General features: G+C 54.3%; 1 protein-coding gene across 3 annotated transcripts; it reads right to left on the reverse strand.

The window, feature by feature from the left end:
- Positions 1–27,060, reverse strand: dnajc21 (DnaJ heat shock protein family (Hsp40) member C21). 3 transcript variants are annotated; one of them, XM_069884308.1, is made up of 12 exons: positions 26,944–27,060; positions 25,366–25,459; positions 16,804–16,927; positions 13,443–13,565; positions 12,313–12,617; positions 11,112–11,275; positions 10,610–10,697; positions 9,942–10,109; positions 9,493–9,529; positions 5,349–5,875; positions 4,943–5,012; positions 1–847 (listed from the first exon to the last, which is right to left on the reverse strand). In XM_069884308.1, the coding sequence occupies exons 1-12, from the start codon at positions 27,038–27,040 to the stop codon at positions 698–700; spliced, it is 1,947 nt and encodes a 648-aa protein (XP_069740409.1). In that variant the 5' UTR covers positions 27,041–27,060; the 3' UTR covers positions 1–697. The 3 variants fall into 3 exon arrangements, with proteins under 3 accessions (XP_069740409.1, XP_069740401.1, XP_069740419.1); XM_069884300.1 differs by having other exon boundaries at positions 5,349–5,878; XM_069884318.1 differs by lacking the exons at positions 16,804–16,927; positions 26,944–27,060 and having other exon boundaries at positions 5,349–5,878; positions 25,366–25,440.
- Between the last annotated feature and the right edge of the window lie 557 nt (positions 27,061–27,617).

Here is a 27,617-nt window from a genome sequence, read left to right on the forward strand (position 1 = left end):
TGATCTACAGCCACATCTTTACTGAGTCTTCATCTGATCATGAAACATCCTCCCTCTGTCAGCAGAGCTCAGTGAGATGGGGGCGAGGTGAGCAGAGGGGGTCTCAATGTGGGGGGGAGTTGTGGGTGGGGGGGATTGGTATGGAGGGGGATGAGTGCCGTGCCAATACTTCGATTTATCCAACTGGTCAGGAGCCCTTAGAGTGTCAACCGGATCCCGGGGATGCCCACTGGTTCCCGGGGAGTGCCCAGAGTACCCACTGACACTGGGAAGTGCCCATCTGAATGCCCACCAGATCCCGTGGCATGCCCACCAGATCCCGGGGCATGCCGACAGATCCCAGGGAATGCCCACTGGTTCCCAGAGTACCCACTGGCACTGGGAAATGCCCATCTGAATACTCACCAGATTACCCACTGGCACCTGTGGAGTGCCCACCAGATCCTGGGAGGGCCCACCAGAGTACCCACTGGCACCCAGGAAGTGCCCACCAGAGTACCCACTAGTGCCCAGGACATGCCCACTGGCCCCTGCGGAGTACCCGAGTGCCAGGGCCTACAGGGAGCAGGGGTTGGTTCGGGTTTCATGTTGCCCTGACTGTATGTGCAGGGTCTCTGACAGAAGCAGGGTAATGGGCCCTGGCTGCCCCCTTGGCAGCCCCTCCACCCCCAGCCTGTCTGGGCAACCCCTCCCGTGTCTAGCGATTCCTGCGTTTCCCCCTGGAGCCCCGGCTGCCGGCACCTGGCAGTTCCCGCATCCCCGTCGCATGCCCCGTCGCTCTCAGGTGCTCGAACAGTTTGTTCCTGGATGGGAACCGGCAGTCACAGCTGACACATTGGAGGGCATCCTGTGGAGAAACCAGACACGGCAGGGTTAAATCACCACGCCAGACTACTGACAACCCTTCCTGCCTCAAAACTCAGCGCACAAGGGTAAAGACAGGCCAGAAGCCCCTCCTGCACAGGAAACCATGAGCCGGCTGGGTGAGGGAGATGTAGGGGATGTCGTGCATTTGGACTTTCAAAAGGCCTTCGACGAGGGCTGCACACGAGGGTGCTTCACAGGAGCCCATGGAATTACAGGAAGGACACTAGGGTGGGGATAGCGTTGGCTGGTGGGCAGGAAACAGAGAGTGGGGATGAAAGGATCCTGTTCTGGTTGGTTACTGGTTCCCAGTGGGGTCCACAGGGGCCGATGTTGGGGCCACTTCTTCCTACCTTGCGTAGAAATGATTTGGATGCAGAATCAATGTCTTTGTGGCCGAGTTTGCAGATAATACAGAGACAGGTGGAGGGGCAGGGAGTGAGGAGGGGACGTTGAGGCTGCAGGGAGACTTTGACAGATTTGGAGAATTGGGCAAAGAGATGGCAGATAAAATCCAATGTTGGGAAGTGTACGGTCATGCACTTTGGTCGAAGGAATAAAAGGGCCGACTGTTACTTGGATGGGGAGAAAATTCAAAATTCAGACGTGCAAAGGGACTTGGGATCCTCGTGCAGGAACCCCTAAAGGTTGACCCACAGGATGAGTCGGTGGTGAAGAAGGCGAATGCAATGTTGGCGACAGATCTAGAGGAATAGGATACAGGAGTAGGGATGGGATGGTGAGGTTTTATAAGGCACTGGTGAGGCCTCCCTTGCAGGACGGGGACAGGTTTGGGCTCCTAATTAAGAAAAGATGTGCGAGCATTGGAGAGGGTTGAGAGAAGATTCACAAGAATGATTCCTGGAATGAAGGGATTACCATATGAGGAACGTTTGATGGTTCTTGGACTGGACTCCTTGGAGTTCAGAAGAATGAGGGGGGACCTCGTAGAAACATTTTGAACGTTGAAAGGCCTGGACAGAGTAGATGTGGCAAAATTATTTCCCACGGTAGGAGAGTCAAAGACAAGAGGCCACAACTTCAGGATTGAAGGGCGTCAACTTAGAACAGAGATGGGAAGAAAATTCTTCAGCCAGAGGGAGGTGAATCTGTGGAATTTGCTGCAATGGTCGGCTGTGGAGACCAGATCATTGGGTGTACTTAGGGCAAAGATTCAGAGATCTCTGAATAGTCAGGGGATCAAAGGTTATGGGGAGAAGAGTGGGATGTGGGGCTGAGTGGACAAGAGTGGGGTGGGGCAGAGTGGACAAGAGTGGGGGGTGGGGCAGAGTGGAGAGGAGTGGGGGGTGGGGCAGAGTGGAGAGGAGTGGGGGGTGGGGCAGAGTGGAGAGGAGAGGGGGGTGGGGCAGAGTGGAGAGGAGTGGGGGAGGGGCAGAGTGGAGAGGAGTGGGGGGTGGGGCAGAGTGGAGAGGAGTGGGGGTGGGGCAGAGTGGAGAGGAGAGGGGGGTGGGGCTGAGTGGAGAGGAGTGGGGGGTGGGGCAGAGTGGAGAGGAGTGGGGGTGGGGCAGAGTGGAGAGGAGTGGGGGGTGGGGCAGAGTGGAGAGGAGAGGGGGGTGGGGCAGAGTGGAGAGGAGTGGGGGGTGGGGCTGAGTGGAGAGGAGTGGGGGTTGGGGCTGAGTGGAGAGGAGTGGGGGTTGGGGCAGAGTGGAGAGGAGTGGGGGTGGGGCTGAGTGGAGAGGAGTGGGGGTGGGGCAGAGTGGAGAGGAGTGGGAGTGGGGCTGAGTGGAGAGGAGTGGGGGGTGGGGCTGAGTGGAGAGGAGTGGGGGTGGGGCAGAGTGGAGAGGAGTGGGGGTGGGGCAGAGTGGAGAGGAGAGGGGGGTGGGGCAGAGTGGAGAGGAGAGGGGGGTGGGGCAGAGTGGAGAGGAGTGGGGGGTGGGGCAGAGTGGAGAGGAGTGGGGGGTGGGGTTGAGTGGAGAGGAGTGGGGGGTGGGGTTGAGTGGAGAGGAGTGGGGGTGGGGCTGAGTGGAGTGGAGTGGTGGAGGGGCTGAGTGGGGGAGGGGCTGAGTGATGGGATGACGTACCTTTGCTCCTTTAAATCTTATGGGACCATCACCTGGACTGATAGGGTGGTGGGACATCAGCCTGATCGGTTTGGGGTAACACTGCCGGCCGGAGCAGTGTGTGTTCAGTGGCTGGAGGTCACCCCCACCCTCACACCCCCTGCAAACTTGCTTCTGACCCTCTGCACCCCTCCTCCTTAGAGAGCATCCCTCAGCTCACCTCACCTGGGAGGGGGAGGGTCGGGGTTGGAGGGTCAAGGGTGGGACGGTGGGTCAGGGTGAGTGGGGAGGGTCGAGGTTGGGAAGGGGAGACTCGAGGGTGGGAGGGCATGGGTCAGGGGTGGGAGGGGGAGAGGAGATGGGGGGGGGTCAGGTTTGTTGAGCATCCCCAGGATTTCTGACCATGGCAGAACACCACGCCCCCACGCCACATGCCCCTGCTGGTACCCTTTGACCCTCCCCCCATCCCCCGCACCGTAGGCTGTCATTCGGGGCTGAGCACTGCCCTGCAGCTGCAGGCTCGAGTCACGAGGAGCCAGACCCTTCGGCTGACGTGTCTGCACCCAACACTGCTTGCCTTTGAGATATATTCACTCCAACCCCTTCATATTCAAGAGCCTGGGACCCTTCCCCCAAGACCATAGGAGGGAGGACCCCATGAGGGGCACTTTCACACAGAGTGCCATGGGTATGTGGAACAAGCTGCCACAGGACATAACCATTTACAGCACAGAAACAGGCCAGTTTGGCCCTACTAGTCTGTGGTGAACATCTTCTCCCACCTCATCCCACTGGCCTGCGTTAGGCCCATAACCCTCCAAACCTCTCCCGTCCATATACCTATCCAATCTTTCCTTAAATATTAACATCAATCTCGCTTCTACCACCACTGCCGGAAGTTCATTCCCTACCCCACCACCCTCTGCGTGAAGAAATTCCCCCTCATGTTTCCCCTTAACTTTCCCCCTTTTACTCTCAGTCCATGCCCTCCTGTTTGAATCTCCCCCACTCTCAGTGGAAAAAGCCTGTCCACATTGACTCTATCTGTGCCCATTAGGGTTCAAATCACGGTAGAGGCAGGTGTACCGTTTCATCGACATTCAGTCAGGCACAGGGTGGGAAATGTTGAGTGGGCTATGGGCTGAACGCTGTCCCGTGGGATAAGCTGGGGTTGTTTATGTGGCCAGAATGGGAGGAAGGGAGACGAGCTGCGTCTTCCCAACCTGAAAACCCATCGTTCAGGGTGATCACTTTTACATTTAAAAATTTAAATTTTTGAGGAAACGTAGACATACAGCAGGGTAACGGGCCATTTCGGCCTGCGAGCCGTGCCGCTCAATCACACCCATTCACCTACAACCACTGGTACGCTTTGAATGTTAGAAGGAAACCGGAGCCCCCTACCACCGTAGAGAAACTCACGCAGCCACAGGGAGAACGCACAAGCTCCTTACAGACAGCGCGGGATTCGAACCATGGTCCCGATGGCTGGTGCTGTAAGGGCGTTGTGCTAATGCCTCGCCAACTGGGCGACCCTCACACTCCCGATTCGCCGAATCTTGGTGGTCGGTCAGTGGTGAGATTTGTTTAATACTTTAGCAGGTGCCGTTTTATTAACTCTCAGGCACAACCTGACATTGTGCCCTCTAATCCAAGACTCCCAAATGTAGTTGTTGACACAGCCCCGGCTCCTGACACCACCTCCATCCACCAGCTCCCCAATGAGCAGAATCTGCTGGGGGATGCTCAACAAACCTGACCCCCCCCATCACCTCTCCCCCTCCCACCCCTGACCCATGCCCTCCCACCCTCGAGTCTCCCCTTCCCAACCTCGACCCTCCCCACTCACCCCGACTCACCGTCCCACCCTTGACCCTCCAACCCCAACCCTCCCCTGACCCTCCAATCCCGACCCTCCCCCTCCCAACCCTCGACACTCCCAATTTTACGCTCCACCCCCCCACACTCCCCTCCTCACCCAACTGGCCCCAACCGCCACACAGCCCTGCACCCAGGTCCTGTCCACACAGCCCCACCCCCTCTGGCCCCACCCTCACCTGGGGTTGATTCTCTGCTCGCGCCCCGGATCGTTTTCGGAGCTTCTCATTTTTACCTTTGGTTTTCTGGCTAAAAATTGGAAAAGAATCAATTGGCAGCTGTTACCCCAGAACTCTCAGCCCTCCCCTCAGGACCACCAGGGCCTCCAGTCCCTCAAACCAGTACCTCCACCTGTTGACCCTTCTGGAAACCCCATCTCCTCTGGACCCCCACTGTCCCCCGGAAAACACATCCAACCCACCATGGGAAACCCAGTCCCTCAACCCAGGACGTTCCCCGAGGATTCCCTTCTCCCAACTCTGGGACTGCCATTCCACCCCCCTCCCCCTCCACAACACCGCTCTCCAGGTGGGGGTTGGAGGTTCCTGGGTGTTGGGGCGGGGTTCCTACATGCAAGTGTGGCACCTGAAAATCAAATCTGTCATCATTGGGCTCTGTGTCCAGATCCTCTCCTGGTGATCAGCGTGCACCGGTGACCTTTCCTGGCGATCGGTGTGGACCGGTGACCCCTCCTGGAGATCGGTGTGGACCGGAAACCCCTCCAGGAGACCATCGTAGATCGGTGACTCCTCCTGGTGATCGGCGTGGATCGGTGACCCCTCCTGGCGACTGGCGTGAATCGGTGACCCGTCCTGGTGACCAGCGTGGATCAGTGATCCCTCCTCTTGACTGACGTGATTTGGTGAGCCCTCCTGGCGATCGGCATGCATCAGTGATGCCTCCTGGGCTGACGATTCAGTGGTCCCAGAGATTGGCCACTTGCCCTGCGGCAGCAGTTCACTGCTGTCCCTCAGTTTTTCCCGCTCCTTGCTGCTCTCTCTCAGTCTATCGCTGCTCCCCGATGGACCCCTGCTGGTCTCCCTGGGACTGTCACTCTCCTTGCTGCTCTCAGATTGGCTAACGGCGGGGCTGAAGGGCAGGGGATGACACATCTGCTGCAGAGGACACAACATCAGCTCAAACATGTTATCACCAGAAGCTGGTGAAGAAATGGGCAGCTTTATGCCCTGGACAGGGGCCTCAAGGAAAACAGACAACTAACGTGGGTAGGGACTACACAGTAAATGTGGGACTTGGGAGTGTTGTGGAGCAGAGGGATCTGGGGGAGTGTTGAGGAGCAGAGGGATCTGGGGGAGTGTTGTGGAGCAGAGGGATCTGGGGGAGTGTTGAGGAGCAGAGGGATCTGGGGGACTGTTGTGGAGCAGAGGGATCTGGGGGAGTGTTGAGGAGCAGAGGGATCTGGGGGAGTGTTGAGGAGCAGAGGGATCTGGGGGAGTGTTGAGGAGCAGAGGGATCTGGGGGAGTGTTGAGGAGCAGAGGGATCTGGGGGAGTGTTGAGGAGCAGAGGGATCTGGGGGAGTGTTGTGGAGCAGAGGGATCTGGGGGAGTGTTGAGGAGCAGAGGGATCTGGGGGAGTGTTGAGGAGCAGAGGGATCTGGGGGAGTGTTGAGGAGCAGAGGGATCTGGGGGAGTGTTGAGGAGCAGAGGGATCTGGGGGAGTGTTGAGGAGCAGAGGGATCTGGGGGAGTGTTGAGGAGCAGAGGGATCTGGGGGAGTGTTGTGGAGCAGAGGGATCTGGGGGAGTGTTGTGGAGCAGAGGGATCTGGGGGAGTGTTGAGGAGCAGAGGGATCTGGGGGAGTGTTGTGGAGCAGAGGGATCTGGGGGAGTGTTGAGGAGCAGAGGGATCTGGGGGAGTGTTGTGGAGCAGAGGGATCTGGGGGAGTGTTGTGGAGCAGAGGGATCTGGGGGAGTGTTGAGGAGCAGAGGGATCTGGGGGAGTGTTGAGGATCAGAGGGATCTGGGGGAGTGTTGTTGAGCAGAGGGATCTGGGGGAGTGTTGTGGAGCAGAGGGATCTGGGGGAGTGTTGAGGAGCAGAGGGATCTGGGGGAGTGTTGAGGAGCAGAGGGATCTGGGGGAGTGTTGAGGAGCAGAGGGATCTGGGGGAGTGTTGAGGAGCAGAGGGATCTGGGGGAGTGTTGAGGAGCAGAGGGATCTGGGGGAGTGTTGTGGAGCAGAGGGATCTGGGGGAGTGTTGAGGAGCAGAGGGATCTGGGGGAGTGTTGTGGAGCAGAGGGATCTGGGGGAGTGTTGTGGAGCAGAGGGATCTGGGGGAGTGTTGTTGAGCAGAGGGATCTGGGGGAGTGTTGAGGAGCAGAGGGATCTGGGGGAGTGTTGAGGAGCTGAGGGATGTGGGGAGTGTTGTAGAGCAGAGGGATTGGGGGAGTGTTGTAGAGCAGAGGGATCTGGGGGAGTGTTGAGGAGCAGAGGGATCTGGGGGAGTGTTGTGGAGCAGAGGGATCTGGGGGAGTGTTGTGGAGCAGAGGGATCTGGGGGAGTGTTGAGGAGCAGAGGGATCTGGGGGAGTGTTGAGGAGCAGAGGGATCTGGGGGAGTGTTGTGGAGCAGAGGGATCTGGGGGAGTGTTGAGGAGCAGAGGGATCTGGGGGAGTGTTGAGGAGCAGAGGGATCTGGGGGAGTGTTGTGGAGCAGAGGGATCTGGGGGAGTGTTGTGGAGCAGAGGGATCTGGGGGAGTGTTGTGGAGCAGAAGGATCTGGGGGAGTGTTGAGGAGCAGAGGGATCTGGGGGAGTGTTGAGGAGCAGAGGGATCTGGGGGAGTGTTGAGGAGCAGAGGGATCTGGGGGAGTATTGTGGAGCAGAGGGATCTGGGGGAGTGTTGTGGAGCAGAGGGATCTGGGGGAGTGTTGAGGAGCAGAGGGATCTGGGGGAGTGTTGAGGAGCAGAGGGATCTGGGGGAGTGTTGAGGAGCAGAGGGATCTGGGGGAGTGTTGAGGAGCAGAGGGATCTGGGGGAGTGTTGTGGAGCAGAGGGATCTGGGGGAGTGTTGTGGAGCAGAGGGATCTGGGGGAGTGTTGAGGAGCAGAGGGATCTGGGGGAGTGTTGAGGAGCAGAGGGATCTGGGGGAGTGTTGAGGAGCAGAGGGATCTGGGGGAGTGTTGAGGAGCAGAGGGATCTGGGGGAGTGTTGTGGAGCAGAGAGATCTGGGGGAGTGTTGTGGAGCAGAGGGGTCTGGGGGAGCTTTGTTGAGCAGAGGGATCCAGGGATCCAGGAATACAGGTATATGTTGTCTGAAAGTGGCATCACAGGTAGATTTGGTGGTCAAAAAGACATTGGACACATTGACCTTCATCAGTCACAGCACTGAGGTCACGTTCTAGTTTTATAAGGTGTTGGTGAGGCCCCATGTGGATCAGTTTTGGTCACTGTGTTGCGGGAAGGATGTTGTCCAGCAAGTGGGTGCAGAAAAGATTTATGGCAGGACTCGGGGGACCTGAGCTACAGGGAGTGGAGGAACAGGCTGGGGCTTTATTCCTTGGAATGCAGGACGACGAGGGGCTGATGTTGCAGTGGTGGAGGGGAATAGATTGGGTGAACGCAGAGATCTTTTGACCAGAGTGGGGTAATCAGTAACCATAGGACAGCAAACATAGAATACTGCAGCACAGTACAGGCCCTTCGGCCCTCAATATTTTGTTTTCCTATAGATTTTTTAAAAAAATAGTATCAAACCCTCCCCACCCTGTTTCCTATTTTTCTTCAATCCATGTACCAATCTCAGAGTCTCTTAAATGCCCCGAATGTTCCAGCTTCCACCACCACACCCCACTCCATGCACACTCTCCCTCCCCCAAGCCCACCTCAGCCCCCTCTATCCCCTCCCCCTCTACCCCCTCCCCAGTGCTGGATGTGGTGGGGTGTGTGGGGCTGAACGGGGTTGGGGAGTTTCAACATTGGGGGGGGTGGTCGGTGGTGGAGGCGCAATTTTTAATTGGCCCCCCCTACATTATGGACCCTCCCTGCGTTGTGGAACCCCCACCCCAAGCATGGCATTCCAGGCCCCCAACACTCTGCTTAATAAAACTTGATCTCTTTGCGTTCTCTGAGTCCTTTCTTATGAGCCCTTCCTGTTTCCTGTATCTAATATGTGTTTCCTTCTTCCTCTTCACCAGTTGCCTCACCTGCTTTTTCAGCCATGGTTCCTTTTACCTACCATCTTTTCCCTGTCCCAGTGGGACGACCTTATCCTGAACCCAGCACAATTGTTCCCTAAACATCCTCCATGTTGTTTCTGTGCTTTCACCCGTGAACATCTGTTTCCAATTTATTGTCGCTCGTTCCTGCCTCGTCCCTTCCCCAATTAAACACTTTTATTTTGTCTGTTTTTGTCCTTTTCCATTAGCTGTACTGAAGATAAGGGAGTCATAGCCACTCTCACCAAAATGTTCCCCCACCGTTGAGGTTCCCAACCTGACCAGGTTCATTCCCCAGATCCAGATCCAGTGTGGCCTCTCCTCTCGTCGGCCGCTACACAGACTGTGTCAGGAATCCTTCTTGGACACACCTGACAAATTCAGCCCCGTCCATCCCTCCTGCATTCAGGAGGTGCTGGTCAATATTAGGGAAGTTTAAGTCTCCTATAATTACAACCCAGTATTTCCCACCATTCCAAAATCTACCCATTTATCTGCTCCTCGGGGGAGGCCGAGAACCCCAACCCGCCCCCCCCACCCCAGCGGACACCCCCTCACCTGCTTCCGCATTTTCTTCTTGAGTTTCCTGGAGGGTCTGGAGGAGTGAGATGTGATGTCAGCGATGGGGGCTCTCGACTCCCAACACCGCCCCTCCATAGACCATACCCCACACCAACTCACCCACATCCCTCACCCAATGCCCCCCCACAAGTCGTACCCCACACTTCTCCCCACTCCCCCTCAAACACCCTTCCTCCACACCACCCTCCCACTCTGCCCCTACCCCATACAACTCCCCCCACACCTCTCCTCACTCCCCCACAATCACCTCTCCTCACTCCCCCACAATCACCCCTCCTCCACACTCCCCCTCAACGACCCTCACCCTCACCACCATCACACACCCCTCCACTTTCACTCTAGTAGCCCCACCCTGTGCCCGTTCTTGCCCCAACCCCCTCGTTCCATCACTCTCACCCCTGGCCTCCCACCCCCCTTCCCCATACCTGGGCTGTCGAGGGGAAGGGTCCTGTGGCGGGGAGGGGTCCCGTGGAGGGGAGGGGTCTCGTGACGGGGAGGCGTCCTGTGATAGCACCTGCTCCTCCACCTGCAGTTGCTGTCGCAGTAACATCACAGTGGCCCTGTGCTTCTTCGACCTCTCGTGGTTCCGCATTCTGCCAGGTCACAAGTCACAGGTCAGAGTCCTAGCCCTCAGGTCGGACCCCACCACAACTACCCACCCGCCGCAACACCTGACCCCGCCACGACCCCGAATAACCCCGCTGCGACCCCGAATAACCCCGCTGCGACCCCGAATAACCCCGCTGCGACCCCGAATAACCCTGCTGCGACCCCAAATAACCCCACTGCGACCCAACTCCCCCACCACCCCAAATTCTCCACCAAGACCCTCCCCACCGCAAACCCTGGCCCCGCCACATTCCTCTTGGCCGACCCCGCCACGACACCCTCGCTGACCCCGCCTCCCCTTACACAGGATCTTGCTGTGACCCCCACACCACCTCACACAATCCCCCCTGCCCCATCATACCCCACCCCCCCTACACATATTGCACCCTCACCCCACACCCCTTCCCCCCACCCCAACCCTGACTAACCCCGCTGCAACCTCCCAATACCGGATCCCCCACCCTGGGAGACCTCGATCACCCACGTGTTTGAACTCTGGAAGGTTCGTTCACAGGCTGGGCAGTACAGGTCGTCGTATGGGGAGAGGTCCGCCGTCTTGTCACCCACTGTGTCTGGAACACACCATGCAATATCGTCACACTGCGGCAGTGGGGACGGGGGAGGGGGAGCACCGGGAAAGGACGGAGTGCCACAGGAGGGGTGACTGCTCAGGCTTTGTGGCACCTCACCGAACCATCTCCCCAAGGCTCCCCTCACCCCCTCTCCCCAGTATCCCCCACCAGCCCCTCTTCAACCCATTGCCAGCCCCCTCCCACCTGTGCCGGTCTCTCCCCACAACCACCTCCCCTTCCAGCCCCAATTCCCAGTAGCCCCCTCCCCAGCCTCTCTCCCCCACCAGGCTGGTCTCCCTGGGGCTAAAATCACTGCCCATCCACACAGCGAGAGGAGATGCTGCGACTGGAAACTGGGGCTGATGGGGGTGTTCTCCCTATATTTAGGGGAGGATCTGAGTACATTGCTCCTACCTGCCCCTTGCCCGCTGCAGTCCTGCCCCTCCTCCTCGCTGCCGGATGAGGCCTCGTCGGAGCTGTCCCCAAACTCCCTCTGGTACTGTGCCTCCATGTGCCGCAGCTCCTGCTCGAGGCCCGACAGGGTAACCCAGCTCTGCTCCTGGTACTGCTCGGCAAGCCTGCCACGACAGACAGGGTTAGGGGTCGGGATGGAATCCTGCAGCCCACCCTTCCCCTCGCAGAGGTGGGTGGGGGTGAGGATCCAAGGACACGGGGGAGCAGACACACCTCACAGAGGGCGGCAGGATACCAGCGTTCCCGGGAGGTGAAAGGAGACTGAGGGAAGCCTGCAGGCACTGGGGTCGGGATCAACAGAAAGCCTGCAGGTCACCCAGCATCCACGTCGAGTAACAGGCAGCGATGGTCTGCATCTGGGTCAACCGCCCGGGGGAAATGCTGGGGTGGGAGGTGGGTGGTGAGTGGGCCCCGGAGCGGTTTCCGAATCATTTTAGGCCGCTGACCTCTCACAGCCAATAAAACTGTCTTGGCATCTTTAAAGTAGGGGATCCACAACGTGGGGTGGGGGTGGGGGTGGGGGGTCCACAATGCAGGGAGGGTCCATAATGTAGGGAGGTCAATTGAAAAATTGCACCTCCACCACCGACCACCCCCCTCCCCCCAGTGCTGAAACTCCCAACCCCGTTCAGCCCCACACACCCCACCACGTCCAGCACTGGGGAGGGGGTTGAGGGTAGAGTGGGAGGTGGGGTGGGGAGACTTGGGGGAGGGGGAGTGTGCATGGAGTGGGGTGTGGGGATTGATGGGGAAGGGTTAGGCAGAGGATGGGGTTCGGGAGAGGAGAGGGAGAGAGATGGGGAGGAGAGGGAGGGGGATGGGGAGGAGAGGGAGGGGGTGGGGAGGAGACGTAGAGGGGAGGGAGTGCGTGTGGAGGTTGAGGGGGAAGGGGAGGCAGAGGACAGGGTTGGAGGGGAGGAGGATGGGGAGGTGGAGGCAGGGAGTTTGCATGGATTGAGGTGTGGGGTAGGGGGGAAGTGGAGGCAGAGGACGAGGTTGGGGGTAAAGGGAATGAGTGGGGTGTGGTGGGTAGAGGGACGCGGGGGGAGTGGGGGTAGATGGAGAGCGGGCAGAGAGCCACAGGCTCACGGATTGAAGGGAACCACCCCCAGGATACCCCCAACCAGGGGTGCCCACCCACCGTGCCTGCCGCAGTGCCTGTTGCCGCTGCAGCTCCTGCACCCTGCGGGCCTTCTGCAGGTTGATGCCGTCCAGGTGGTGTCGGTGTGCCTGCACCCGCCGGTCACGCTTGCGGACAAAGGCCGCCAGTTGACGGACCAGCTCGTTGCGTTGGCGCCGGGCCTTGTCCCGCACCCTGCGGTTCTCCTTTTCCATGGCCCGCTTTTCCCAGCGGTTGGCAGCTTGCCGGGTATCGAACTTCTCGAACCACGCCATGCTGCGACACGTGCAGAAACTCTGCCAGTGGGCGTAGAATGGGTGAACCACCTGTGGGAGAATGGGCAGGGCTCAGCGCAGAATCACGGCTCACCAGGGAGGAGGGTCGCAAGGGAGCAGTTCGCCGGGGATGGGGGCACAATCCAATGGTGGGGGTCAATTCACCGGGGGGGAAATGATTCCCCAGTGGAGAATATTCAACAGGGTGGGGCCACCATTCGCCGAGGTGACAAGTGGAGCCCAATCCAGAGGCATGTCCCCGAGTGCAGCCAAATGCAAACCTGAGCACAGCCTGATGCAGAGTGCACATCCCCAAATGCAGTCCAACCCAGAATATGCGTCCCCGACGCTGAACACACATCCCCAAGAGCAGCATGACGCAGAGCGTGTGTCTCCAAAAGCAGCCCAACCCAAAGCTCGTGTTCCCGAACACAGTCCATTGCAGAGTGCGCGTCCCCAAAAACAGCCCGACACAGAGCACACATCCCCAAAAGCAGCCAATGCAGAGTGCGCGTCTCCGAACGCAGCCTGTCGCGGAGCGTATGTCCCCAAAAGCAGCACAACCCAGAGAGAACTTTATCAAACGCAGCCCATCCCAGAGCGCGCATCCCCGAACACAGCCCATTGCAGAGCACACATCCCCAAAAGCAGCCCGACACAGAGCGCACGTCCCCAAAAGCAGCCCAATGCAGAGCACTCGTCTCCGAACGCAGCCTGACCTGGAGCATGTGTCCCTGAACACAGCCTGATGTGGAGCGTGCGTCCTCCCCAAATGCAACCCGACCCAGTGTGTGTGTCCCCGAATACCGTCCGACCTGAAGCATGTGTCCCCAAACGCAGCCCAATGCAGAACACACATCCTGCTGATGACTGTACCGTATCGTAGTCACTGTGTGAGTGTCCGAAGGTTGGGAAGGAGAGTTCCTCGGGGTTCAGTGCTCCCTCCATCTCTTCCTCTGTGATGGTGTCAAACACCAACCGGTACACCGCGTAGAAGCCCTGCAAACACACCAGAACCAGTGAGCGGTGCGGACAGGGTGGGGGTCCGTGCCAGCAAGGACAGGCAAGGGCGAAGGGAGAGGGTGGGAGGTGCAGAGCGTGGGGGGTGGGGATCTGTCAAATCCCCACCCACCAATTGCACAACATAGATGTCCACCTCAGAACAGGTCCTTCAGCCCCAATACCATCCAACCCTCCCCCCTCTCCCTCCCGTAACCCTCTTTTCTTCCATTCATGTGCCTGTCATGAGTCTCTTAAATATCCCTATTGTTCAGTCTTTCATTAGTGATACCCAAAAAAAGGCAGGGATCCTTGTATAGACCCATCTCGTTATTAAATTCAGATTATAAAATCAATGCAAAAGCATTGGTTGACAGGTTGGCAAAATATTTGCTGAAATTAGCTAATCAATATCAAGCCAGATTTGTAGAAAGGAGGCAGTCAGCAAACAATATAGCTGGACTGCTTAATATAGTCCATCGGGTACAGTCGGGGGTGGATGTGGAGAAGGCTTTCGGCAGACTGGAGTGGGACTTTTTGTTCAAGATACTGGACAAATGTGGATTGGGTAAAACATCTATTAACTGGGTGAAGACACATTACCATAAACCCCAAGCAAAAATTATTACAAATGGGCAGATGTCTCCAGTGCTTCCATTGAGTAGGTCCAGCAGGCAAGGCTGCCCAATGTCTCCAGCGCTGTTTATACTGGCAAATGAGCCATTCAGTGGGATTCAGACACAAGGGGTTTCAGGTGGAACACAATGGTATTTGACAGACTCTGAGGACTCGTAGGCAAGGCTGAAGACCACAGTGGAGAATTACGGGAAAGTTTTGGGGTATAAGGTCAATCTGGACAAAAGTAAAATGATGCCTTTGACGAACAGGGATTATAGACAATATCGACAGGGAAGTCAAATTTAAATGGCCACAAGAAGGCATTAAGTATCTGGGGATAAAAACAGATAAAGATTGAAGAAACTTATACAAAATTAAATATCTCCCTTCACTCCGGAAGATTGAGGAGGATGTTGATAGATGGAGAACTTTGCCCATAACACTGGCGGGCAGAGTGAACTGTGTCAGAATGAAGGTGATGCCAAGACTCCAGTATCTTTTTCAATTGTTACCCATTTCACTGCCCCAAGGTTTCTTTAAGACGCTTGGATCAGAAGGTTCTTGTAGAATAGTAAGGTGGCTAGAATCTCCATGGACAAGTTGGCACGAGACGACAATTTGGGAGGGTTAAAACTACTGGATTTCAGAAAATATTGTTGGGCTACTTAGGCAAGGTTTATCGCCTCACTCTTTGAGGGAGGGCCCCCCCACCCCCCACTTCCTGGGCACAAATTGGACGACACACGGTAGGTGAAAAGATAGCAGGAGAATTTATATATAAATGGGAAACAAAATTAATTTCAAACAAAAAAGATGACCCCAGACCAAAGCATATTCTTCAGATATGGCAAAAAATAAATCAATGTATTGGATGGAAGGTGGTGATATCTCCGAAAATGCCTTTGACCCAGAATAAGTTCATACCCTGGACTCTGGGTATGACCCTGATGCCAGAAATGGAACAGATGTATCAAGGACTGTTACAAAGAAAGGCAGCTCATGTCATTTGAACAGCTGAGAAATGAATATGGTTTGTCTAATAGAACAACCTTCTGCAATCTGCAAATGGGATATTTTTTAAGGGGAAAATTAGGACCGTCTATGATCCTACCTAAATGTAGTAACATGGAGACTCTAATTCGACAGGGGAACGTGTGTACATTTATTTCTCGAATGTATGACATATTCCAAAGTGAGGGCCTGAAGCCGGGCTTACATAGGTCAAGGGAGACGGGAGTCGGACTTGGGCACAATGAAGAGTGGTGGTAAGGCCTGTGTCTGGACAGCGTGACTGGGGTCATTAACGCCAGATACAGGTTGGTGCAATACAGCTCCTTGCACCAGGTGTACCTCACATCACAAAAATGACACAAATCAAAGCCAGAAATGTTGGAAATGTGCTTTAGTTGTGGTGTGGAGGTTGGAACCTTTGTTTACTCCACCTGGCTGTGTACGAAGGTGAGATCCTTCTGGCAAGACCTGGGGGACACTGAAAAAAATTACAAAGGTGGATTTTGCAAAAGGTCCGAGTTGTACCTTCTGAGAGATATTGGGGACGTGAGTTTTAGACTGTCCAAATATCAAATTCAGTTCATAAAGGTTGCCTTGTCAGTAGCCAGGAAGTGTATAGGGGTTACGTGGATGTCCAAATCCCAATACCACAGGATGGAAGATGGAAATTCCCCTGGAGAAAATCACAAAATCTAAGGGGGAAACATGACCCTTTCAAGTGTGGCAGCCCAATCTGAAATACATGGGCATGTTCCCCTTCCCTTTGAAATATGGACACTATAAAAATCTGTCCCAGCAGGGAAAGGAGTTGTGTTAAGGAAGTGGGACATGGTGCAGGTGACGGGCATTTTTTAAGTTTGTTTCTTTTTTCCCTGTGTTATTTAGTTAGTGAGCTTGTTGTTTCTTAGGTTTCAATGGGGGCTGTGAACCCCACTAGTATTTGTATAATTGCCTGTTTGGGGGAAAGGGAGGGGCGGGCGAATCAATACAGTCTGTACATTGTATGAATGTTGGAAAAGATGGTATTGGTCATTTAAATTGCTTTATGAAAAATACCAAAATATTTTTTTAAATGCCCCTAATATTCCAGCCTCCACCACCATCCCTAGTAATGCTTTCCAGGACCCCACAACTCTGTATAAAAAAAACTTACCCTAACGCCTCCCCTAAACTTCCCTCCCTTCACTGTGTACACACGTCCTCTGGTGTGTGCGCGATGGGTGTCCAGGGGAGCGGTGGGTGTCCAGTCTGGGAGAGGGGTGGAGGTGGGTGACTGGGGGAGGTGGAGGGGTCTGGGAAAGGTGGAGGGGTCTGGGAAAGGTGGAGGGGTCTGGGAAAGGTGGAGGGGTCTGGGAAAGGTGGAGGGGTCTGGGAAAGGTGGAGGGGTCTGGGAAAGGTGGAGGGGTCTGGGAAAGGTGGAGGGGTCTGGGAAAGGTGGAGGGGTCTGGGGAAGGTGGAGGGGTCTGGGGAAGGGTAGGTTTACAGGGGATGGGGTGGATGGGGGAGAAAGGAACAGCAGATGCCGCGGGGATCGCGCTGAGGGGAACGTGCCAGTGCGGTGAGGAATGTACTGTGGGGACTGCGCGGTGGGGAACGCGTGTTGCCCCACCTCTTCGTCATCGCTGTAGCCATTGTAACAGGCGCTGGTGAAGAACTGCAGCAGGTCAAGGCTGTCATCCTGGAAATCACCATCCTGACCCCCCTTGAGAATGGCCTCACGATGGCTGTCGTACCTGCAGCCAGACACACACCATCACACAGGCAATGCAAGACTGCAAATGACTGATGCAGGTACCGGGGTTTAGCTGTTTTAAAGGGAATAGGATGGGAAAGTAAGGGTGGGGGGAAGTGGGGAGGGATAGTATCAAGCTGTAGAAAGGGAGGAGACAGCAGAGGGAGGGTCCACTGGGTGGGTGTGGGTGGAATTCAGAAATAGGAAGGGATCTCTCACAGTGCTGGGAGCCATCTGGAAGCCCCAGATTTTGGAATGGTGCGGGAAATATAGGATTGTAGTTATGGGTGATTTCAACTTCTGCACCATCTGACTGTAAGAGGGCTAATTTAAATTTAGACATACAGCACGGTAACAGGCCCATGCCTCACAATTTACACCCCATTAACCTACAACCCCCGGTACATTTCGAAGGATGGGAGGAAACCGGAGCCCCCAGGTAAAACCCACGCAGACACGGGGAGAAAGTTCCAACTCCTTACAGACAGCGCAGGATTTGAACCCTGGTCCCGATCACTAACCATGGATAGATGGGGCTGAATTTGTCAGGTGTTTAAGAAGGATTCCTGACACAGTCTGTGGACTGGCCGGCAAGAGGAGAAGCCACGCTGTACCTAGTTCTGGGGAATGAAGGTTTTCAAAGATTACAGAGGAATTTGGACTGGTTGGAAGAGTGGGTTGAAAGATGGCAGATGGAGTTTAATGCTGAGAATTGTGAGGTGCTTCATTTTGGAAGGAATAATCAAAACGGGACGTACGTAGTAAACGGGAGGGTATTGGGGAATGCAGTGGAGCAGAAAGATCTGGGGATAACGGTTCTTCATTCCCTGAAGGTAGAATCTCATGAGGATAGTTTGCTGGCCTTTATCAATCAAAGCATGAAATATAGGAGTTGGGAGGTGATGTTGAGACCGTTCAAGGCATTTGGAATACTGCGTGCAGTTCTGGTCACCAAATTGTAGGAAGGATATCAACAAGGTAGAGAGTGCAGAGAAGGTTTATGAAAATTTTACCTGGGTTTCAGAATCTAGATCACAAGGAAAGATTGAGCAGATTAGGTCTTGATTCCTTGGAGCGTAGAGGTTGAGAGGGGATTTGATAGAGGTATTTAAGATTATGAAGGGGATAGATAGAGTTGATGTGGATGGGCTTTTTACATTGAGGGTAGGAGAGATTGAAATAAGAGGTCGTGAGTTGAGAGTTAAGGCGGAAAAGTTTAGAAGTAACACAAGGGGAAACTTCTTCACTCAGAGAGAGGTGGTTGTGTGGAATGAGCTTCCAGGATCAGTGGAAGCAGGGTCCATTTTGTCATTTAAGGAGAAATTGGATGGCAGGGGAATGGAGGGTTATGGGCAGGGTGCAGGTAGGTGGGACTAGAGGAAAGGACTTGGTTCGGTGGGAACTAGAAGGGCCAAGATGGCCTGTTTCTGTGCTGTAATTGTGTATGGTTATATGAACCTGATCAGATGGTGGACCTCTCAGTTGGAGAACATTTTGGTGAGATTGATTAGAACACCCTTCAGCAGAGCTATGGAAAAGAATAAGAGCAGAGAAAATTGGAAGGTGTTTAATTGGGGAAGGGATAATTATGAAGGGACGAGGCAGGAACTAGCGAGCGTAAATTGGCGACAGATGTTCAAGGGTGAAAGCATAGAATTAATATGGAGGAAGTTTAGGGGCCAATTGTGCTGGGTTCAGGATAGGTTTGTCCCACTTGGACAGGGAAAAAGGGAACCATGGTTGACGAAGCAGGTGAGGCAACTTGTCAAGTGGACGAAGGAAGTGATTGTTATCTGAAAGGGAAAATAATGTCATTTGAAGAGTTAAAAAAATAAATACAATATTCATAATAACACTATCTTTAATTAAGAGCTTTTTTCAGAGAAAATTAGAACCAGCTAATGATGTAACTAGAGTGAAACAGAGATCTGATTCGAAAGGGGAACACAAAGAAATTCACATCAATTATGTAACCTCTTTTCAATCTTCTTCAGCATGATGCTGAACCAAGCCATGAAAGACTTCAACAATGAAGACGCTGTTTACATCCGGTACCACACGGATGGCAGTCTCTTCAATCTGAGGCGCCTGCAAGCTCACACCAAGACACAAGAGAAACTTGTCCGTGAACTACTCTTTGCAGACAATGCCGCTTTAGTTGCCCATTCAGAGCCAGCTCTCCAGCGCATGACGTCCTGTTTTGCGGAAACTGCCAAAATGTTTGGCCTGGAAGTCAGCCTGAAGAAAACTGAGGTCCTCCATCAACCAGCTCCCCACCATGACTACCAGCCCCCCAACATCTCCATCGGGTACACAAAACTCAAAACGGTCAACCAGTTTACCTATCTCGGCTGCACCATTTCATCGGATGCAAGGATCGACAACGAGATAGACAACCGACTCGCCAAGGCAAATAGCGCCTTTGGAAGACTACACAAAAGAGTCTGGAAAAATAACCAACTGAAAAACCTCACAAAGATTAGCGTATACAGAGCCGTTGTCATACCCACACTCCTGTTCGGCTCCGAATCATGGGTCCTCTACCGGCATCACCTACGGCTCCTAGAACGCTTCCACCAGCGTTGTCTCCGCTCCATCCTCAACATCCATTGGAGCGCTTTCATCCCTAACGTCGAAGTACTCGAGATGGCAGAGGTCGACAGCATCGAGTCCACGCTGCTGAAGATCCAGCTGCGCTGGGTGGGTCACGTCTCCAGAATGGAGGACCATCGCCTTCCCAAGATCGTGTTATATGGCGAGCTCTCCACTGGCCACCGTGACAGAGGTGCACCAAAGAAGAGGTACAAGGACTGCCTAAAGAAATCTCTTGGTGCCTGCCACATTGACCACCGCCAGTGGGCTGATATCGCCTCAAACCGTGCATCTTGGCGCCTCACAGTTCGGCGGGCAGCAACCTCCTTTGAAGAAGACCGCAGAGCCCACCTCACTGACAAAAGACAAAGGAGGAAAAACCCAACACCAAACCCCAACCAACCAATTTTCCCCTGCAACCGCTGCAACCGTGTCTGCCTGTCCCGCATCGGACTTGTCAGCCACAAACGAACCTACAGCTGACGTGGACATTACCCCTCCATAAATCTTCATCTGCGAAGCCAAGCCAAAGAAGAAGAAGAAAGAAGACTTCAGTCATGGACTCCGAAACCAGAGTTATATAAATCAAAACAAAGATGGGAATCAGACTTGAATATTAGTCTTGACAGTAAGACCTGGTCTGACCTGTGTCAGGACTCCAGGATGAGAGCAATTAATGTAAGATCTAGACCGGTGCAATATAATTTTTTGCATCATCTATATCTTATCCCATAGAGGTTGCACAAATTAAATTCTAATATATCGGATATATGGTTTAAATGTGGGGAATCCTTTTACATTCTACCTGGTCGTGCACTAAAGTGAAACCCTTTAGGGAAAATCTAACAGTTTCATTAGACCAGATCATTGGGAAACAATTGCCATAAAGTCTGGAATTGTTTCTCCGAGGAAATATTGTGGACATAGGAGCTAAAATGAGGCTGTCCAAATACCAATTAGAATTTCTTAACGTTGTGCGGGTGCTGGCCAGGAAACATACTGCAATTACCTGGAAGTCTGATTCCCCTCTGGACCCAGCCCAGTGGATTGTGGAAATGCAGAGTTGCGTTCCTCTGGAGAAAATCACTTACAACTTAATTAGTATGTTTCTGCAGTACCTGCATTTACACAGGGTTGAATATTTAAGATACTTGTTCTGTTCTCAAGGCTTTCTGACCCTGTTCTTTCCCACATTTGAGATGCAGGTATGAAAAAGTTAGTCTTTCTGGACTGGATTCCAGCTCCTCTTTCTCTCGTGGTTCATTTCTTTGTTCACTTTCTCTTCTATTTTCTACTTTCCTTCCATTTTAGGGACTTATTGGGGGCGGGAGGTTAGTTGGAAATATGGACAACCTGTATCAATGATTTTTTTTTCCACCTTATTCATGTATCGGTAATGATTCATTCTTGACTCTTGTTTAACCACAAAATTAAAATATTCCAAAGAGGAAGGAGGAAGTAAACAAAAGGTCTAGAAGGGTAGCCAGGAAGAACAAGCAAGGGCATAGGAGAGCTAGAAGGGACATAAGGCGGCCTTGGAATGTAGGATTAGGGGACATCCCAATGTTCCAGCCTCCACCACCATCCCTGCCAACGTAATCCAGGCACCCACAACTCTCTGTGTGAAAAAACTTATCCCTAATATCTCCCCTGAACTTCCCACCCGTCACTTTGTACATATGTCCTCTGGTGTTTGCTGATCCTGCCCTGGGAAACCGATTCTGACTATGCACCTTATCTATGCCTCTCATAATCTTGTGGACCTCTATCAAGTCTCCTCTCATCCTTCTACGCTCCAAAGAGAAAAGTCCCAGCTGTGCTAACCTTGCCTCATAAGATTTATTTTTCAATCCTGGCAACATCCTGGTGAATCTCCTCTCCACCCTCTCCGCAGCTTCCACATCCCTCCTGAAATGAGGTGACCAGAACTGAACACAATTCTCTAAGTGTGGACTCACAAGAAATTTGTAGAGTTGCAACATGATCTCTCGACTCCTGAACTCATTCCCCCCATTAATGAATTTCAGCATCCCATCGGCCTTCTTAACCATCCCCACAAAGTTCCCCACAGGAGGTTAGGAAAAAAGGTGGAGGCATTAGGTATAAATGAGGAGGTAGTGAAATGGATTCAGCAGTGGTTGGATGGAAGGTGTCAGAGAGTAGTGGTAGAAAATTGTTTGTCCAATTGGAGGCCGGTGACTAGTGGAGTTTCTCAGGGTTCGGCCCTGGGTCCACTATTATTTGTTATATATATTAACGATCTGGATGTAGGGGTGGAGAATTGGATAAGCAAGTTTGTGGATGACACAAAGATTGGTGGTGTTGTGGACAGTGAGGTAGATTACCGTAGATTAAAAGGTGATTTAGGAAGGCTGGAGGTGTGGGCTGAGAAATGGCTGATGGAATTTAATACAGATAAATGTGAGGTGCTACATTTTGGAAAGGCAAATTTAAATAGGTCATATACATTGAATGGTATACAATTGAGGAGTGCAGAGCAACAAAGGGATTTAGGAGTTATGGTAAATAGTTCTCTCAAGGCTGATACTCAGGTAGATGGTGTGGTGAAGAAGGCATTTGGAATGTTGGCCTTCATAAGTCGGAGTATTGAATTCAAGAGTAGGGAGGTTATGATGAAATTGTACAAGGCATTGGTGAGGCCAAATTTGGAGTACTGTGTACAGTTTTGGCCACCAAATTAAAGGAAAGATATAAACAAAATAGAGAGAGTGCAGAGAAGGTTCACGAGAATGTTGACAGGATTTCAAGGTTTGAGTTACAGGGAAAGGTTGTGCAGACTGGGGCTTTTTTCTCTGGAGCGTAGAAGATTGAGGGGGGGACTTGATAGAGGTGTTTAAGATTTTAAAAGGGACAGACAGAGTAAATGTGGATAGGCTTTTTCAATTAAGAAAGGGGGAGATTCAAACTAGAGGACATGGTTTAAGATTGAAGGGGGAAAATTATAAGGGGAACATGAGGGGAAATTTCTTTACGCAGAGGGTGGTGGGGATGTGGAATGAGCTTCCGGCAGACGTGGTCGAGGCGGGATCATTGGTTACATTTAAGGAAAGACTGGATCGTTACATGGATAGGAGGGGACTAGAGGGGTATGGACCGGGTGCTGGTCAGTGGGACTAGGAGGGTGGGGATTTGCTACGGCATGGACTAGTAGGGCCGAACTGGCCTGTTCTGTGCTGTAAGTGGTTATATGGTTATATCAACCTGTGTGGAGACCTTGAGGGATGTATGGATTTGGACCCAAGGTCTCTCTGTTCATCCACACTCTTAAGCAACCGACCATTAACCACGTACTCAGCCTTCAGGTTTGACCTTTCAAAATGCATCACCTCACACTTATCTGGATTGAAATCATCTGCTACTTCTCTGCCCAACTCTGCAGCCTGTCTATAACCTTTTGTAACCTTCGACAACCTTCAGCTCCATCCACAACTCCTCCAACCTTCGTATCATCCACAAACTTACTGACCCAACCTTCCACCTCTTCATCCAGGTCATTTATAAAAATCACAAAGAGCAGGGGTTCCCAGAACAGATCCCTGCATCACTCCACTAGTTCCCAACCTCCAGACAGAATCTGTTCCATCTACTATGAAGGGTGGCACGGTTTGTGAAGAAGTTAACACAATGCTGTTACAGCGCCAGAGATCGGGACCTGTGTTTGAATCCAGTGCTGTCTGTAAGGAGTTTGTACGTTCTCCCCGTGTCTGCATGGGTTTACCCAAGGGGCTCCGGTTTCCTCCCACCATTTAAAATGTACTGGGGGTGTAGGTTAATGGGGTGTAATTAGGTGGCAAGATTTGTGGGCCGAAATGGCCTGTTACCGTGCTGTATGTCTGAATTTTTTTAAAAATCAAATTTAAATTTAACCTCTGCCTTTTGCAGGCAAATCAATCCTGAATCCACACAGACAAGGTTCCACTGATCGCGAGACTCATGACTTTCTCAGCGAGTCTCTAATAGGTCTCTAATTCCCCTGAGCGTAAAGCCCTGCAAAAAGTAGTGGACACAGCCCAGGCCATCACAGGCAAAACCCTCCCCACTATTGGGTACATCTACAGGGAACGCTGCAGAAATCATCAAGGATCCACCCCACCCAGCACACGCTCTGTTCTCGCTGCTACCATCAGGAAAGAGGTGTCAGCCCCACAGGACTCACACCCCCAGGTTCAGGAACAGCTGCTCCCCCTCCAAACGAACTCAATCAGGGACTCATTTAAAGATTATTGATTTTTTTTATACTCTCTGTATTGCAGTCAGTTGTTCAAATTTCTTTATTTGTTTATATAGAAAACTAGAGCACAGAACAGGCCCTTCAGCCCTTGATGTTGTGCCGACCCATAAATTCCTTACAAAATATAAATTAAACCCTCCCTACCCCATAACCCTCTATTTTTTCCTTCCATCTGAAATGCCTCTAATGTTTCGGCCTCCACCACCATCCCTGACAAGACATTCCAGGCCCCTACTCCTCTCTGTGTAAAAAACTTACTCCTGACGTCTCCCCTTCACTTTGTACACGTCTTCTGGTGTTTACTGATCCCGCCCTGGGGATCAGGTGCTGGCCATTCAGTTTCTATGCCTCTCATAATCTTGTTGACGTCTATCAAGTCTCCTCTCATCGTTCTAAACTCCAAAGAGAAAAGTTCCAGCTCTACTAACCTTGTCTCATAAGGCTTATTTTCCTAACCAGGCAACACCCTGGTCAATCTCCACTGCTCCCTCCCCACAGCTTCCACATCCTTGTATATGCTGTGGAGTTTTTTTTTGCATTACCAATAAGTGGAAATTCTGCTGTGCTCACAGGAGAAAAGAATCTCAGCTTTGTATATGATGTCATGTATGTAGGAACATAGGAAGTAGGAACAGGAGCAGGCCAAAAATGGCCCATCAAGCCTGCTCCGCCATTGAATACGATCATGGCTGACCTAATTTATGACCTAACTCCACCTACCTGCCTTCTCCCCATATCCCCTAATTTCTCTATCACCTCATTCGGCCCATCGAGCCTGCTCCGCTGTTCAATACGATCATGGCTGATCTAATTTATGACCTAACTCCACCTACCTGCCTTCTCCCCATATCCCTAATTCCTCTATCACCTCATTCGGCCCATCGAGCCTGCTCCATCATTCAATACGATCATGTCTGATCAAATTTATGACCTAACTCCACCTACCTGCTTTCTCCCCATCTCCCCTAATTCCTCTATCACCTCATTTGGCCCATCGAGCCTGCTCCGCCATTCAATAAGATTTTGGCTGATCTAATTTATGACCTAACTCCACCTACCAGCCTTCTCCCCATCTCCCCTAATTCCTCTTGACAATAACTGTGAAATCTGAGGGGCAGGACTGGCAGCTCCACATTCTTGCTTCAGGGCGAGACGCTTAGCACCAGCGATTGGGACCAGGGTAAGAAGTTTGTACCTTCTCCCTGTGTCTGCATAGGTTTGCCCTGGGGGGACTCTGGTTTCCCCCCACCATTCGAAACATACTGAGGGTTGCAGGTTAATTGGGTGGCACGGGCTCGTGGGCCAAAATGGCACTTTTAAAAATTTAAATGAGGAAGGACAGGGGAGTTGCATTATTCGTTAAGGAGGTCGTCTGTACTGACAATAAATCTGAATCTGGCGTGTGGAGCGGGCTGGCTGAGGAGACAGTTGAGGCAGGTAATGGATTCAGCCCCCTGGCAGGTACCGACAGCAGGAGTGAGTTCCCTGGGAACACAGTGAAGGGGAGCAGTGGGGGTTGGGAAAGGACGCGGGGTGGGGGGGGGGGTGGCGACCCTCCAGGGCAGGGTCCTGGACAGGCTGCAGGGTGGTCTCACCATGCTCTCTCCTGCGGATCACTCAGGACATCGTACGCTGCCTGGATGACCTTGAACTGTTCCGCTGCATGCTCCGGATTCTCCGGGTTCTTGTCTGTGGGCAAAACCACCCCAGTATGAATGCTGTGGCCACTCATAACCGGCCTACCCAGACACTACATCTCCACCAAACCCCCAACCCATCGGACAGCCCCCCCAAACGGGACTAGAGGAGGGAGTGGCAAAAAAGCTGCCCCTCAATTGGGGCATATCTACGGATAGGTGGGATGCAGAGGGGCACAGGCCAATCACACACAAGAGGCAGCCCTGTGGGTGGGACACGGTGCTAGGAATGAGCAAGTAGGGCTGAAGAGCTTGACACGATCCTACCCCCAGGGAGGTTGGAGGGATGGGAGTGAGTGGGTAGTTGAAGGATCCTAGGGTCAGTAGGGGGAGGGAGGTCCCTGGGTCAGTGGGGGGGGGGGAGGGGGGTCCCAGGGTCAGTGGGGGGGAGGGGGGTCCCAGGGTCAGTGGGGGGGAGGGGGGTCCCAGGGTCAGTGGGGGGGAGGGGGGTCCCAGGGTCAGTGGGGGGGAGGGGGGGTCCCAGGGTCAGTGGGGGGGAGGGGGGGTCCCAGGGTCAGTGGGGGGGAGGGGGGGTCCCAGGGTCAGTGGGGGGGAGGGGGGGTCCCAGGGTCAGTGGGGGGGGGAGGGGGGTCCCAGGGTCAGTGGGGGGTAGGGGGGTCCCAGGGTCAGTGGGGGGGAGGGGGGTCCCAGGGTCAGTGGGGAGGGGGTCCCAGGGTCAGTGTGGAGGGGGTCCCAGGGTCAGTGGGGGGGAGAGGGGTTCCAGGGTCAGTGGGGGGGGAGGGGAGGGGGGGTGCCAGGGTCAGTGGGGAGGGGGTCCCAGGGTCAGTGGGGGGGAGAGGGGTTCCAGGGTCAGTGGGGGGGGGGGGAGGGGGGGTGCCAGGGTCAGTGGGGGGGAGGGGGTGCCAGGGTCAGTGGGGATCCCAGGGAAAGTGGGGGGAATGGAGGGTCACAGGGTCAGGGGGGGTTACAGGGTCAGGGGGTCCCAGGGTCAGTTGGGGGAGGGGTAGATGATCCAAGGACACTTAGTTACATTTACCCCTGTCCCCCTCCCCTGGTCATCCCCCCTCCCAGTACCAGCCACCCCCAACCCGGGTCTCTACCAACCCCCCCCAGTACCTGCCCTTGGAATGGTGCCCTCTCCCCCGTCCTGCCACCCACTAACCCGGTGCCCCCCATGGGTCTCCCCCAACCTTGACCCTCCCCCACCTCCCAGGATGGGTCCCCCCTACCCTCTCCCCACTACCCTGTCCCCCCCAAATAACTGTCCCCACGGCATGGAACCCCCCACCCCCCCGGTATGGGACCCCACTCCTGGTATGGGACCCGCCCCCTACCCCGTTCACCCCCTCCCCAAGTATGAGACGCCCCCCCGGTATGGGACCTCCCCCGGTATAAGACCCCTCCCCGATATGAGACCCCACCGGTATGGGACCCCCCCTACCCTGTCCCCCCCAGTATGAGACCCCCCCAGTATGGGCCCCCCTACCCTGTCCCCCCCGGTATGGCCCCCCCTACCCGGGTGCCACCGCAGCGCCAGCCGCCGATGCGCTCTCCTCAACTCCCCTCCGTCCGCGTCCCGCGAAACCCCCAACGTCTCGTAGTGACACCGCATGGCGGCCGCCGCTCTCACCGGATGTGACATTGCCATGAAGGCGGGGCGTCTGGGCACTCCTGCCGTGCGGAACGTCAGATTTTCGCCCCGCCCCTCGCTCATCCCGGAAGTGCGCTGTGAAAGCGCCAGGTGGTTCGACCGGAACTGGGTCGGGGATCCCTGTCCACGAGCACCCGCGTCCACGGGCGCCACTGTCCACGGGCACTCGCGTCCACGGTCGCCACTGTCCACGGGCACCCGCGACCACGGTCGCCACTGTCCACGGGCGCCACTGTCCACGGGCACCCGCGTCCACGGTCGCCACTGTCCACGGGCACCCGCGTCCACGGTCGCCACTGTCCACGGGCACCCGCGTCCACGGGCGCCACTGTCCACGGGCACCCGCGTCCACGGGCGCCACTGTCCACGGGCACCCGCGTCCACGGTCGCCACTGTCCACGGGCACCCGCGACCACGGTCGCCACTGTCCACGGGCACCCGCGTCCACGGGCGCCACTGTCCACGGGCACCCGCGTCCACGGGCACCCGCGTCCACGGTCGCCACTGTCCACGGGCACCCGCGTCCACGGTCTCCACT

The sequence above is a fragment of the Narcine bancroftii genome, chromosome 1 (genome assembly GCF_036971445.1).
Source record: "Narcine bancroftii isolate sNarBan1 chromosome 1, sNarBan1.hap1, whole genome shotgun sequence".
In the NCBI taxonomy this organism is placed as follows: Eukaryota; Metazoa; Chordata; class Chondrichthyes; order Torpediniformes; family Narcinidae; genus Narcine; species Narcine bancroftii.

What these genes read in the sequence shown, in the direction of transcription:
- dnajc21 (XM_069884300.1), bottom strand. Translation starts at nt 27,040, where the DNA reads ATGCGGTGTCACTACGAGACGTTGGGGGTTTCGCGGGACGCGGACGGA. An exon ending in ACCTTCCAGAGTTCAAACAC is followed by an intron (nt 10,110 to 10,609) that starts GTGGGTGATCGA and finishes GTGACCTGGCAG; the next exon opens with AATGCGGAACCACGAGAGGT. An exon ending in CCTTCCCCTCGACAGCCCAG is followed by an intron (nt 9,530 to 9,941) that starts GTATGGGGAAGG and finishes TCACTCCTCCAG; the next exon opens with ACCCTCCAGGAAACTCAAGA.